Below are 16,250 nucleotides of genomic sequence, written 5' to 3' on the forward strand. Positions count from 1 at the left end.
CAATAATAATGACATAATTGTTATTAATTATCAATTATGCGATTACAATTATAATTGACCCTAACCCAAAAAATGCCAACATAGCTCCAAAGGTGTCATGACACTTTATTCATGCTAATGACCGCGTAATGTCAGCCTTATGTATAAAACTTCAAATAAAGTGTTACCAAATCTTTATACTAATAATATGAATGTGTGAGCTTGATCACTTTTTCTAAAAACAATGTTCTCTTTTTTCATGTTTCGGATATACAGTAGTTTATGTATTTACATTTCCATAAAAAGTAATCTCATGCCGTCACACACACACACGGTAATCGGTGCTATTGCGTAGGCGTGCCGATCTCTCCGAGTCTCCTCAGCAGTCCGTCGAGCGTCTCCATGTTCTGGGCTTTCTCCTCCAGCAGCTCATACCTCAGACTGGAGATGTCCTGCTTGATCTCTTTCAGTTCACCTGTTCAAAACACACACAGCCACAAGTTGACCAAAACTGCATTTTACATGAAGACATCAGATTAGGGTATAAGGTATAGCTAGCTACTTGTTGCTATAAGTAACATAATGTCCCTAAAGCAGGGGTGTCAAACTCATTTTAGTTCAGGGGCCAAATATGGACCAGTTTAATCTCAAATGAGCAAGAGATTATAGGTGGAAAAATGAGCTATTTTATCATTCATAGTTTGCACTTATAAGGCACCAACAATGTCCAAGCAATAAGTGGCAGATTTCAGTCTCTGCAGGATCTTAAATTTCCATGATTTTGTGACCAAATCTCATTCATTTTGGGGAATAAATTAAGAAAAATTGTAGGATTTTGGAAAACAATTTGAAGTTAAAAATGACTGCCATCATGTGATGTAGGAAAGGAAAAACTGTGAGCGTTGGTGTAAAAAAAAAAAAGGTGCAGTTTCATTGAATTTGATTTGTGTATATGGAGGTACTGAGATATTTACAACTGAATTAGTTCATGTCAGTGTTTTCGCCGTCATTTTTTAACTTTCTCCTGCGGGCCGAACTGGGAGCTTTAAAGGGTCGGATTTGGCTCCCGGGCCTTGAGTTTGACACGTGCCGTCTTGGGTCATTCCATGTCATTTCAACAAATGACCCATGCACTGCGGTCTCAAAAGATTTTTACTAATCGTTCCATCATTATTCAATGGGCACAGTGTACATTTTTAGTTTGATCGGATGAATGCCGCTTTATTTTCGGTCGTCCTTAGTTTTCACCCATTTTCAGCTTCCAATATCTCAGGAACTACATCACATAGGAATCTTAAATTTGGTACATTACTACAGCTCCACCTACTCTCTCAGAATATATAAAAACATCTGCTATACATCCTATCTGGTGGACATGCCAGCCCCTCAAAATTAGAAAAAAGTTTGTCGGGGTTTGGGTCTGGAACATGTTTGAGCCTTCAGTAAACAGATTAGCATATGCTTCAGCTCCCTGTAATTTGATCAGCTTTGAGCTATGAACATAGACTGTTCACATCACTAATGATTAGTCACATACTGTATATGCATTGGTTCTTAAGTGACAGTCTCTTGAAGTCTGAAAAATATTTTTTTAACTATTTTCATTGGCCCATAACTGCGTGTGGGACTGTAAGATAAAATCAGATCTCTGTTTTAATTCATAGCGTAAAGATTGATCTTTCTTGGGATATAAACCAGATTTTCTTTCTGCAACTGCTTCAATATTTTGGTCTCCAATTTTGGGTTATTTCGCCACTCACGGATATTTTAAATCCTTTACATGAGGTCATTGTAGCCTGCCTTTGTGTCTTATAATAATTTATTGATTATTAGTTCCCTAGAAATGTAAAAATTATTGCATTGGGTGGAAGGACCTGAAATGACTTGAAAATGGACATGAAATGACCCTAATGCTAAATGAAAGTTTTGAATGAACCACCTTCTGTGATTTCGTCGCTCTCTCGATCTGCTTGGGCTTTGATAATGTAACGTTTGATGAGGCGTTTCATGATCTTCTGCAACCATATAAGAACAAACACCCACTGTGTCAGTTACACTATCAACAAATGTAAAGCTCTTGCAGCACAAAAACGTACCTCATATCTGGTGGGGCTGGTAGAAGCTGCGCACCTTAACGATTTGCTCATACCAAGCTGAAAAGATCACAACCACAGTCTATGAAATGTTTTTTGAGACAAAAAAGATTGTCAGCTATGTACCTGGTTTAGTTGTGTGTCTATATTTGTAATATCGTGTCCAACCACGACCTGCATGAGCAAGGCTTTGGTGGCATTCACCAGTCCCAGTAGGGATTTAGGACTGGGAACCAGGTTGAAGGGAACAGGAAGAGTCCTTCCCACCTCAAAGTAGGAGAACCAAAGCTTTGCTCGTGCAAACTTCCACTCAACATCAGCATCATCCTAAAGAGCACAGAGATGCTTCCATTAGTTAAAAACACACTTTGTTACATGTTTTCTAATGCAGTTTTTACAATGTATTTATAGACACTCGGGAAACCCCAGTAAAAAAAAACATTTTCAATAAAATACAATGTAGTTTTAGTCAAAATGTATTGATCAGGACTATTTTAGTTTTAGTCAACTAAATCAGCGCTTCTCAACCTTGGGGTCAGGACCCCATTTGGGGTGGCAAGACACTGGGAAGGGTTTGCCAGATGCCTTCAAGAAACTAGGAATATTTTTTGAACAATTTAAGCCAATTTTTTCTTATTTTTACCCTTTTTATGCAACTACACCAAACTTGTCACATTTTAACCTATTTTTATAACTTTTTCTCCTTTTAATGCATTTTTGCTACATTACTCCCATTTCTTCCACTTCTCCATCAAATATCAATGTTTTTTCTGCACATTTTTCCAATTTCAAGACATTCTCAGCACTTATAAACCATTTCCACCACTTTTCCCACCTAATGTCACATATGTTGACCCATTATTCTCACTTTTAACCTCTTCATCAAATTGAATGCTTTTTTTGCTGCCAATTTAAATACATTTACGATTTGTCATGCCCATTATTTGCCAGTTAAACTAATTGTTCCTACTAATCGTTCCAATAGTTGACTAAATCAATAGCCAGAAGACATAAAACATAAGAGCTTACACATTTTTTAAAGATTAAAATAATATTTATTAACCTGATACAGTATGAGATAATATTGTTTGTAAATACACACAGACAGATTTGATGTGAACAATGTGAGAGACTATATGATCACATTACATGAGTTCTGATTGGATTTAGTCTCAAATGACAAATATATAGTCTTGTTTTATTAATTCATTATTGATATTGCAATGTATATAGTATTGTATAGTATCGGGATATATCATATTGCGACATGCAAATCGTGTATCGTATCGTAAGATTCATGGCATCCATAGACGGATTACCGCACGGGCAAAATGGGCACGTGCCCAGGGCCTGAGAGCCAATCAGTGTTCCCTTGACGTTCAGAGTTTTTTTGTTTTTGTTATTTTATTGAAAAAATAAAGGGCACACTTTATTCATGAGAAATATGTGTGTGTGTGTGTGTGTGTGTACCCGCTTTTGGACACTTTCTAGAGGGGCAACAGCCGAAACCTCCATTAAAAACGTCCGTTCCTCCCTGTAGCCCATGGGCCAGGCCGTGGTAGCGGGGAGGGAATTTTTGTGGTTTTGAAAATGCAGTATATTAATAAAAAATCATATGATTGTTAAATCTGTGATTACTCAATGACGTACCTGAAGAAATGCCCTCCCCCCCTCCCTACCCACTCACCCATGAGTGTGGAGAGGGATTGACCAATCAGAAGGGAGAATTGGAGACGGCGCGCAGAGTATTGCTTAGGGCACCAAGCCGGACTGAAACAAAGTCATTGTTGTGGACTGTGAAGGCACCATGCTGAAGTGTGCCTCCACAGATTGGTTGAAAAAGATTGTTCTCGTCATTTCCAAACAAAAAGAGTCATGGAGATTGATTCTCTTTGATTACATTTAGGTAAACGTTATGTGGAGATTATAGGTCGAGAGCTGATGCAGTGGAAGCATAGAGATTTGCGCATCAAAAAGCATAGAGAGCTGCACGTCACCGCGGCGTCAACGTGATGGGAAGAGTTCCTTGGTGCACACGCACAAATGGTTTTACAGATTGCCATTCTACACACACGGATTAAAACACATACACACGGATCAAGGTGCAGACACACAGATTGTATAAGCGCACACAAAAATCGTTTTGGGGCCCATGGCAGGTTTGTGCCCAAGGCCATTGGTCATGATGATCCATCTATGACTGTCGCTAGCAGCTTTAAGTGTTACTCCTGCACACATTTTAACAACACGTTGGAGGTTGTGTTCTTTCTATCAGTTTGTGAGTCTTTGCCTAAATGCCAGGATGTGAGTCAGATGTTCCTCAGTGTTTCACTCGCGTACCTCGATCTCCTGAAAGGAACTGTTGATCATGGCGATGAGCATGTTGAGCAGCACTATCACCATGGTAACGTTGTACACACCGTAGAGCACGTAGCCGATGTTCTCGATGAACTTGTGATCATTGTTAATAATCACGGACTTGACCTCTGACAGTCCAAATATAGCCCAGAACAAGGTCTTGAAGCTTTCCTCAAGGCTGAACAGAAGCACAAAGAGACAAAACATGAAGTAGTTTATTTTATTAACCTTTATGCTCCTGAGAAGATAAGAAAAACTATGAAAACTCAATTGAGGATGCAGGCCCGTGTCGCACTGCATTAACATTAGCTAGCATTAATTAGCATTAGCACAAATTTACATTTGTCAGCTCTAGCATTTGTCAGCTCTAGCATTTGCTAGCATTAGCAGTAGCTATCATTAGCCTAGTGTTAACATTAACCTAGCAATAGCATTAACTTAGTAATAGCATTAGCCTAACATTAACACTAACCTAACAATAATATTTACCTAGCATTAGCATTAACCTAAAATAGCATTTATTTAGCATTAGCACTAACCAAGCATTAACATTAACCTAGCAATAGCATTATCCTAACATTAGCACTAACCTAGCATTAGCATTAACTTAGCATTAGCATTAATCAAGAAATAGCATTCATCTAGAAATAGCATTAACCTAGCAATAGCATTAGCTTAACAATAACATTAACCTATCATTAGCATTAACCTAACAATAGCATTAAATTAGCATTAGCACTAACCTAGCAATAGCATTAGCCTAACATTTGTATTAACATTAATCTAGAAATAGCATTAATCTTGCATTAGCACTAACCTAGCATTCGCCTGATATTAGCACTAATCTAGCGTTAGCATCAAACCTAGAATTAGCACTAACCTAGCGTTAGCCTCCTACATCCTCACTCATAGAAACAAACTTGTCTTACGTTGTGAATGCATCATTCTGCTTTGCCCCGAGATAATAGGAGTACAGGTTGAACATTCCTATCATGAACGCCAGGAAAACCAGGATAAAGAGAACCATGAACTTAAAGATGTCCTTGACGGTCCTTCCTAAAGAAATCTGTAAGGGTCCAAAGCTCTCATTGGCTGGGAGGATGTAGGCAATCCGTGAGAAGCTCAGCACCACGGCCACAGCGTACAGACCCTCTGAAACCAGCTGAGGGTCCGAGGGCAACCACTTAATACGAGCTGGAAGCAGAGCGCAGTTCAGCCAGTAAGAAAACAGAGAAAACCTTTGTTACAATAATATATTATATATATTTAATCACATTTTCTATTTACCTGCTTTTCTTCTCTATTAACCCTCCTATTATTGTTGGGGTCAATTTGACCCCATTCAATGTTTAGTATGAAAAAAATATTTTTTTTGTCGCTTCATATTTCATGACTTTTCCTAATTTGATGGCTACAATGTGCTTTCTTCAATGTGCTGAACACATATTGCACGCATTCGTGTTCCTCTGTGGTCAATTTGACCCCATTCTGTAATTCAGACTTCTTTGACAAAATTTTATTTTCCAGAAAAAAAAAGTTTTCTGAATAAATTAAACCTTAACATATTATTAAAAAATTAGTCAAAATTAACTTGCTGGAATTATTAAGCGGAAGTCAACAAAACGTTCAAAAAATCAGCAGACGCCTCTGAAGAATACTGGCAGTTGATAGCCAAAACATGTTGGGAGATCAAAGTAAATTTCCTGCAAAAATATTAAATAAAACCTATTAAATCTGTTTCAGATATAATCGACTGAAATATAAAGCATAGCTTATGCATTTTTTTTTTAAAGATTCAAACACCATTGATCAACCTGATGGTAGTAATGATTGTAAACACGCTCAGCTTACTTCCTATTGGATCGCTCACGGACTTGTCCCGAATTCCACGCAACATAAGTAGTTTTGACTGGACACCTTCCAAAAAGAAACTTAGTTCTTATTGTATGTCGTCCCATGTGAACATGGAACACAAAAATATAAATACATTTCGATATAGTTTTCATTCATGTGCATTTCATTTATTTCATGTATTTCTCGAATTAGGCACAATCGTGTTATTACCACTAAACCAAAACTATGACCAATTTTTTTTAGCTTGCACACATCATATAAGGGTAGGTAATTTTCAAAAGCTAGCATGATTTTGAAAGTAGCATCCCCCGAAGGCTCCGCCTTTCTTTCAATGAAAAATGTAAAAAGTGTATCTAGAGAAAATTACCTAACCTACCTTTAAGCCATACGTTTAAAACAAGAAAAATAAAAGTTTGTTGTACCAAAAAATTGAAGGAATACACACTCTTACTACAAGTGGTAAAGGAGGTTATCTAGATGCTCACCCAGAGTGAAGTAGTCTATCTCCTGTGGCAGTGTGACGTTGATCAGTGTTGTGTAGTGTGTGTACACATAGGTTTGGGCTAAGTCTGCATGTCTTAATGCAGAGAGGCGGCAGCTGAAGGAGGCCAGAAAAATGGCTAGCATCCCAAAATCCAAGAAGTTCCACGGTTCGAGCAGGTATTCCCCTGGTCCTTGACTCCAGATCTCCTTCACCTCTGCCCAAATCATGCCTGCAAAAACACAGAGGATCACATGAGCTGAGCTGATGAAATTGAATGGGGGGGGCTCATTCATTTTATCACTCCAAATAGTTCTGACAGAGACCGTATCTTGGGCTGCTTCCACTACAGTTTTTTGTCCGGGCAGGCACCATGTGCACCCGTATTTTACCTGCTGTTAACTTCTGCAAGTTGGATTATATCCCGCGTAGACGTTCCAAAGTAGCATCCAGCTTACTTTTGAGTTTATCGCATGAATCTGAGTGTTAAGAGCCCTGCACCATCCATCAGAAATTACTGGAAGTCTTCCCAAGGCAGTTACCAACGTAATCCGGACATTGCGATAGATCAGAAAACTGCCAGCTACAATCAGCAGCATACCTGCTATCATAATTCCAATTGTGTAGACGTCTTCCACGTCCTCAACGGAGAGGATAGACAGACACAACCCTCCACTTGTCCCAGGAGTCCATCGTGTATCCAGCTGGAAATGTTCCAGCGGGACAGGTGGGCTCACCACCACTGGCCGTTCTATTTGTCGAAAAAATTTGGTCAATTGTATTGAGAGACCAGCTGATCAATTCCGTAATTTCGGTTTTTGAATAGAGATGTAGAGAGAGGCTCCTGTTAGATTCTGACAAAAAGCACAAGACGAAGCAGCAAGAAGGGGCAGATAAGGGAGGGAGCGAGCCAGACAAAAAGCATCCGCCTTTGTTGAGAGCAAGAAGAGAATGCAATAGACAAGGCACTGATATCCTTCTGAATTGTAAAGAAGGAAACTTCTGCACTTACCTCATTATTTAATGTATTTAGATCTCGAAACGAGCCCCCAATTGTTGTGGCGGTTTGGATGAATGAGACGGAGTCAAGCTTTAGGGTTGCTGGTCAGATGTGGACACAAGATTTATTTGGTCAAAGGGTTTTGGGAAACAGACAAGGTCTGGGATTCGGAGCTAAACAAGCTTTCAGTGTGTGTGCCTCAGTGAGTCTGCTGCTTCAGTGCTCTTAGGGTTATGTATGTTACTGATAGCATTAGTCAAAACATAGCGGAGCCTCCTCAGTGCTATCAGTGTATGATGGTATCTGGCCTGCTTAAGGCAGTCTGACCAGAACTGACCAGGATATAGTTCTGTAATTACATATCACCCACCTATAACCCAGAAAATGATGAGGATCTCCATCCAAGTGAATGGCGTAGTGGTCATGCGATAGAGCAGCAGAGGGTCTGAGTTCAGCCGCAGACTCTCCGAGTGCTGAAGGTGGGTCATGTTTGCCAACAGGGTTGTTCCTGCAAAACGGTCTGCAGCGTTTAGGGTGAGAAGGCCGAGGAAGATTGTAAAGGAAGAGGCGTGAGCCACAAACTTCATGAAGGGGCTGCGCATCACTTTTCCAACCTGAAGGGGAAAAAAAAAAACAGATCAGCAGGAGGAGGACTTCTGCATTTGACGATAGCAGTCCTCATTTATCAACACATTGTGTTGTATGACTTGACCAACGTGTGATTTATGACACATTTGTATCTGACTATTCCCAGCGTACAAATGATAGGGTGTTGATAAATGTGGCGGCTCAATTCGATCGTCATTAACATGTTTTGCCTTCAATTATTCCTGGTTCTGAGGTCCCGCCCACTGAGGTCAAACAAACACTGGCAAGGAAATAAACATTTCCGAGATGAAACTCAGCATTCTCACAGCTGAGGTGAAGAAAGGCAAAAATGTGCTTTTTGGTTGAATTTATGGAGCTCATTTTAAACACTCGATGGAAGAGAATAACGGAGGCACTGAACAGTGTTTCGGTATTGGAACTGACTCAGGCTGAGGTTTGAATTCAATTCTCAATACTAATTTAACCATTGGCTAATGGTGGTTTTAATTATTCTGTACTCATCCACAGCCTAAAAGTGTAAATCCCTGCTATTACATCAAGACAATTCTTTACATTTTGTTAAAAAAAATAGACAAGTCAGGCTGGTGAGCTCGCACTTATTCAGATTTGCGTACACAGGTTCAGACCTGACGTGAGATCTGATCATAGTGTACGCTCATGTCAGAATTGATAAATACTGAAGCTTGCGTGAATTTGGTTGAACGCACAACGTTTGCTCAGATCTGAACGTACGAACGGTTGATAAATGAGGATCATTATGAGTGAAGTGTGTGAGGAAATATTACACACTCTGCTGCATGGGGTGACCCAGTAAGCCACGGCCAGCCCAGGTAGACTTAATGCCACAGCCAGCACCACCAGCAGCTTAATGGCTGTTGTCTGTTGCCGTAGACCAGGAAGGTTCTCATACCAGATACTTAAGAGCTGCTGCTGGCAGTTAGGATGAGCTACAAACTGAAGGACAAACACAGCAGAAAGGAAAAACATATGAGTGGAGGAGATCATGGTGGAGAGTTTTTTGCAGCATACACATTATTTGAGATTCTTGCCGAGGGAGTAAAAGAAAAAATAGAACAAAATATATAAGCCGTCTTGAGATTCGTGCCAACCACAATGTGTGTAACATATACAATCATGCAAAAATGATTCGTAACATAATTCATAATGTTGAAAATTGTAGTGCCACTTTACTATTTACATTGTGAAGAAGAATTGTGCAACAGAAGAAGAACCAACCTAAAGTCCCAAAAGTTTGGGACCAATTCACTGAAAACTTTTATTACACACCTGAGGTACAACGAACAGTCCTTGTGTTTCATGGCACTTAATAAATTTGTTTATTATGTACATTATATTAAGAAATTTTTTTTGAATGAATTTGGGAAAACTGTAATGAAACCTTTTGGGCAATACTCCCCCATGCAAACTCTGCGTATGGTTTGCAGTACTACACGTTAAAAGTGTAAAAAAAAAACAAATCTATTCATCACTCGATTGTCATATCAATTTTTTAATCAAGTTTTTTTATTGAAAAAACATTTAATTGCGCCAACATATGCATAGCACGTAAACGCTCGGTCACTAGGTGTCAGTGAACCACATCAGACCTTTTGATAAACATACAACACTTGTTTTTGATATTGGTACTTGAATTACAGTTACCAAAATTTACCATTTACTTGTTTTAGCAAGTTAAAAAAATGTTAATTATTTGTGTTTTTTACCATTTTGTACTTGCAAAGGTGGCATTTGTAATTACTGATATTGCAATATATTCTGATGTAGCTGGTTATGATTTAAAGTCCGCATAAACAGGATTGAATCATAACATAACCTAACCGCTAGAGTGAACATAAGCTCGTCTGTGAACGGTCACAGTTACAGACCTTGGAGTCGCTGTTAGCTTACCAATAAACGGGAAGAGATTCATCACCTGACTAGGCCACTGGGAGTGAGGCCCAAGGCCAAGACAGGCTGACTTTATATTACTGTATCATGTTTTTCTGCAGTCAGTGCCTTCTCCTCGCCCTTTTTTCTCTTCTCTGTTTCATTTGTCGTGAAACAGGAGTTGTTTTTTCCCACTGTCGCAAAATGTTTGTTCATGTGGATCTTGTTGGGTTCTTTCTTTGTTACTATGAACTTTATATTTTGAAAAAACGCATTGAGATGGCTTTGTTGTAAATTGCGCTATACAAATAAAGTTGAATTTAATTGAATATTGTGATGTAAATCGTATTGTTTGGTATCGCGATACATCAAAATATATCATATCGTGACATGCAAATCATGTATCGTATTGTCAGATTTATGGCAATGCACACCCCTACTACACAGTAAATTGGGTGTAAAGATTTTAAGCTACTATCTACTGACCCAGTGACACACACTCAGATATTTCAAATCCTATATTTCACGCTCCTTCCTACCTTTTTGAGCTCATACTTGATGGCTAATTTGAGTCGCGTAAGTGAGGATCGACCTGACACGTCGTAGCTTTCCTCAGAGTCGGTTTCTCCATTCAGTATGGCCTCCACCTCTTCTGTGCTGCGACACAAATCCAGGAGGCCCACCACGTAGTCCTTACATTGGCTCGACAGGCGGCAGTAGTCATTCTGTGAAGACCGATGAATGGATGGATGGAAAATTCTCTTGGGTCATTCCATGTCATTTCAACCAATTGTTCTCAAACTTTGGTCTCAAAAAAATTCTGAATTTTTTACCATTTGTTCCGTGATTATTCAATAGGCACATTGTAAGTTTTAGTTTGATCGGATGAGTACTTTTTGAGATATGGCCAATTTAGTGTGGGGGGTATGTGTTGAATTTTCAATATTTGCGAGTGCTGAAATAACCCCAAAGTTGGGGTCCAAAATTAAAATCATTTAGTTGCATGAAGAAAAATTGTTTCATAGTTCAAGAAGAAGTCATCTTTTTACTATAAATTCCCACATGCAGTTACGGGCCAATGAAAATAGTAAAAAAAAAAAAAAATTGGGGGGGGGGGGTTAAGAGACTGAGAAGCTGATGTAATTACAGAGAGCTGAAGCATTTGCAAAGTTGTTTACCGAAGGCCTAAACATGTTCCAGACCCAAACCCCGACAAACTTTTTTCAAAATTTGAGGGGCTGGCATGTCCATTAGATAGGATGTATAGCAACTATTTTTGTATATTCTGATAGAGTAGGTGAAGCTGTATTACTATACCAAATTCCAGTTTCTTATGTAATGTAGTTCCTGAGATATTGGAAGCTGAAAATGAAAGAAAAATAAGAACGCACAAACATCGATATACCCCGTCACTAAATTGGCCATTAGTCAAAAAGTTTTCATCCAATCAAAGTAAAAATGTACAGTGTGCCTATTGAATAATCACAGAACAATTAATAAAACATGTAGTTTTTATGTGACACAAGTGTGTGGGATGTCCCGAAATTTTTTTGAAATTACATGGAATGACCCTCTTTAACTGGTTCAAACAAACACATCCTTGAAAACACATATACTTGGTGACATTATAAGAGCTTTAATCATTTGAAAATACTGAGTTGCCGACCTAACAAGAGTGTTGAGCTCTAGAGCAATTTTCGTGTCTGTTATCGAGGATATACAATCCTACTTTAAGCCAATCAACACACGTGGCTGAAACTCAAATGTCAAAGCGGCATGCCAGTGTTTCTGCTACCTCTCTCAACGCCTATTAAATCTAAAGTGTTTACTGGATGCTTCACTCGCTTCCAGTTGGCAGCTATTGCAGGTTCTTTTTCCCCTGCTTGACAATGAGCTGGGTTTTTTAAGATCACGTACACTAAGATTGCTGTACACCTTTTATGTTTGGCAGCGGGGTGGACTGAGGCAAAAATTCTGCTCTGGTATTTCCTATCCAGACTAGCCCACTACATTATCAAAGGACACCATGTAGAAGCCGTTATTAAGTCAGTGATGCTCAACATGTGGCTCGTTATGTCTTGGTTTTAATCATTTCCCCAGAAAACCTTAAAAAAGGGACACTTTTAACCCCTTTTTATCTATTTCTTTTGTCCATTTTGCAATTTCCTTTGTCCCATTTTTGCCCCTTTTCAAAAAGTTCTGACACTTTTATTTCAGACTTTAGCTACAAATGTCAATAAAAATAATTTTTTGGTTATTTTTTTGTCCATTTGTGCAAGTTCTTTTTGACACTTTTATCACATTTTTGTCCTTCCTTTAATTTTTTTGACCACTTTTCATCCAAATAAGCTAATTTATGTCTAATAAATACCACTTGTTTTATTTTTCCCCTACATTTGGCCTCTTTTTGTTCCACAGTTTGCCCTTTTTGACTATTGTTTGCCACATGTTGTCCATTTAAGCTATCCTTTACCATTACATACGACTTGGTTCCTGTTTATTTGCCCATTTTGATGGCTTTTGAGCCCATTTTTGTCACTTTTCACTATTTTCTTGCCACATTTTTGCAACTTCTGCTTCCACTCACTTGTCAAAAAAAAAAAAAACATAGCGGACTGGATCGGACCACTTTTGGTCGACGGCCCACAGGGACAAGATTGCCAGATTGCCAGTCCACCCCTGTTTTGAATCGTTAAACAAGCAGGGTCCTTTTTACCTTGAATTCTTTCTCGATGTTAGCCAACATGGCTAGTTCATTGCTCAGCTCCAGGGCCGCCAGCACCGGGTCCTCATTGGACAGGGAGAGATAAGCAGGGCTGGCCAGGCCTCGGTAGGCATTGATCCTGGATCTGGAATGACTGAAAGAGTCGAACTGTTGCTGGTAATGACACGTGTCGCAGCTGCAGAAGTAGTCATGGGGTGGATCGATGTGGGCTCCTTTACTCAGCAGGGTGTGAACTATCTCATATTCCTGGCAGTGAGCTGCAAGTATCACTGGCGTCACATCATGAGAAAACCTGAAGGAGTAACATGTATACATACTGGTTTATATCATACATAAACGACTGTATTTTTTTTTTTTTTGAAAGTATGATATATAAGAAGTGAGAAAATGGTTCTTGTAGTCTCATTTTAGTGATATACCTTGGTGATGATTTTCACAATTTATGCACAAAATTGGACCAAGGTCCATATGTGTCTGCCTTTGGTATATACTATAACAATAGTCTTCTGTTTTATAGTGTAGGAAGTGCCTTACCTTGTCCCATCTTCATCGTAAGCATAGAAGTCATCCAGCATGTCTGCTTGGGCAGGGCTGCCTGTTAAACGTTGGGCGTCTCTGAAGGAAGGATGACCCAAAAGAGCCTCTGTGATCCGGACGTAACCTTTACCTACAAAATAGACAGAACTTTAGTCTCTAGCTAAAGATAATAACTGCTCAGCCACATGTGAACGATGTTGTTCATTAGTTTACACCACCTGTGTGAAACTCAAGGTCTAGGGGCCAAATCCGGCCCTTTAGAGCAGGGGTTCTTGGGGTCTGGACCCCATTTGGAGTCACAAAATACTGGAAAGGGGTCACCAGATGATTTTCGCAACAATTTGAGCCCATTTTTGCTTTTTATCTTTGCCAATGAAATCAATGACAACGAGATCATTAATCATTGTGTAAATTACCAAACAACTCAGTTGATTTCTTGTGTATACTTTTGGTAATTAAAGGTGGCATATCCACAGCCAAATGTGTTATAAACCATGGTTTATAAATTAACTTACGTATGCTTAAATGTAAAAGTCTTACTGATGGCTAAGAGGAGGGCATCACCCACTCTGGCCAGATCTGTCCTCCCCAGCAGCAGCTCCGTCACCTCCAGATGCTCGTTGGCCACAGCCAGCTGCAGTGCATTCTGGCCCATGTAGTCCACAGCATTGACGTTCAGGTTTGGCACATGGAGCAGCATTCGACGCACCTCTGGTATGTTGCCGTATTCGGCCGCTTCCAGGAAACGCTGCTCGACCTCGGACAGGCTGACTGAGGGAGCGGAGAACATGTAGGCAGGGCTTCGAAGGGCCTGGCGTCGCTTAACGGCGCTGAGACGAGCCATGAGCTGTCTCTCTGAGCCACTGTGGCTGCCAAAACAGTCAGGGGACATAAACACAGTCTGTATTCTCTATTCATGAATATAGACACAAAGCAAGCTCATTGCATTCGTTTGTTCCCTTTCTAACATTCCGGAAATCAAGTTTTGCTTTATATTGTCACTAAAATTATAATTTAATCATAGTGTAACTGTTATTTTTCAAATTGTAGATGTTTTGATAGTTTTATAGTATCACAATAATTCAATGAAAACTCATATTGGGTCATCAGTGACACTAAACTTGATAAAAAGGTATGTCTTGTCAATCAAAATGTCACAGCAGAGATAAGCAACTTATTACGCGGAAATCAAGGAAACATCAAAGCGATCCTGACATGTTTTGACTGCCAACTGTCAGTCTTCCTCAGAAGCATCTAGTGATTGCTTTAATTTATTCTTATGAGTTCTTTCATTAGGAAAGCATCGTTGTTGTTTTTTAATGATTATTTTCATGACCTGTTAGGCTGCATATATGGTTCAGTGCAAAAATGGTTTAAAGTGGCAATAAAAATAAATTGTTGTCTGGTAATTTCATTTTTTGTAATTTCACAATATCCGTTGATCATTTTAAAATAGAAATAGAAATAGAAATGTAACGAATTACTTTACTTCTTTTAAAAAGTACTTATGTACAACTAAAATGACTGATTTACCCATAAAAGCAACTAAATTTCAGTAACATGAGGACTTGTAATCTGTTACTTTCACCTCTGATTAAAATACTTTGTAATCCTGGTTCCCTAATGTAAAATGGAATGAATATTTGTGATGAATATCCCTCATGATCAAGATTACTCTCTAAGAGTTGAAAGTAACCCAGTATAGGTTGAAGGCTCACCCCAGGCATCGTCCAGAGCAGCAGTATTCCTCTCCAAAGTCATCACAAGCCAGCAGGTTGTCCCGGCTCCGTGCTCTGGGGCTGTCATTGCGGCGAGAAAAGCGGCTGTTTGGACGCACTGCCAATGGTCTGTGGTTCATTCTAGAGATAGATCAACTGTGGAGGCTCTGCTCCTGCTTCATCTGAACTAATAATCATGTGTCTGTGGCATGACTCCTCCAACCCTCCTCCCTCCTCCACTGTCATCCAACCCCATCAGTTGGTTTTTTTTTCCTCCTTTCAATGTCTCAATGTGCCTGAGAAAAAATGCATCCCTCTTGGTCCCACTGTTCTTTGATTTACTGTCAACTTTAGAGAAGAGGAAGCACTGGACTGATTATGGATGGGGGGTTTGTTATTTCAGCTCTTTATTTAAGGACACCCTACATTCATTCCTCTCTCTCTCTCTCTCTGAGTGTGTGTGTGTGTGTGTGCATGTGTGTGTGTGCGTGTGCGTGTGTGTGTGTGTGTGTGTGTGTGTGGGGCTGATGCACAGCAGATGAGATTCCTTAGAGTTGAAATAAATCCCTGCAGACTTGGCTTCCTGTGTGCTCCCACTTTCCACTGATCTCTGTGCAGTGTGGGAAAAAACTTTACACTAAAATACATACACAAATATGGAAACGCAGAAGTGAAAGGTAACAGATTACAAGTACTACTCAGGTTTCTGTAATTGAGTTGCTTTTATGGGTACTTGTACTTTTTGGAGTATATTTCTAAATCAGTCGTTTTACTTGTACTTAAGTACATTTTTAAAGAAGTAAAGTAATTCATTACATTCCTACACCCAACCGTTACTGAGTAAACTATTATTTTTTTGTGCGAATATTTATATTTTTGTTTCATGATCTCTTTACATTGAACAAAACCCATATGTTTCTAGTCAGCCACTTTTCTTGCATTCAAAGTTGCATTTTCTAAAATAAACAGCAACTTTTTGCAACATTTTGACCAGATTTACAGCAATATT

General features: G+C 39.3%; 1 protein-coding gene across 1 annotated transcript; it reads right to left on the minus strand.

Annotated features, from left to right (window-relative positions):
- Window positions 1-64: 64 nt before the first annotated feature.
- On the minus strand, window positions 65-15,594 carry trpc6a (transient receptor potential cation channel, subfamily C, member 6a). Its single transcript, XM_028466443.1, has 14 exons — window positions 15,242-15,594; window positions 14,064-14,392; window positions 13,521-13,653; window positions 12,978-13,278; window positions 10,801-10,986; window positions 9,164-9,328; window positions 8,136-8,379; window positions 6,770-6,997; window positions 5,360-5,624; window positions 4,413-4,608; window positions 2,199-2,399; window positions 2,076-2,132; window positions 1,919-1,994; window positions 65-454 (listed from the first exon to the last, which is right to left on the minus strand). The coding sequence occupies exons 1-14, from the start codon at window positions 15,379-15,381 to the stop codon at window positions 324-326; spliced, it is 2,652 nt and encodes an 883-aa protein (XP_028322244.1). The 5' UTR covers window positions 15,382-15,594; the 3' UTR covers window positions 65-323.
- Window positions 15,595-16,250: the final 656 nt, after the last annotated feature.

This window comes from Gouania willdenowi, chromosome 14 (assembly GCF_900634775.1).
Source record: "Gouania willdenowi chromosome 14, fGouWil2.1, whole genome shotgun sequence".
Taxonomy (NCBI): Eukaryota; Metazoa; Chordata; class Actinopteri; order Blenniiformes; family Gobiesocidae; genus Gouania; species Gouania willdenowi.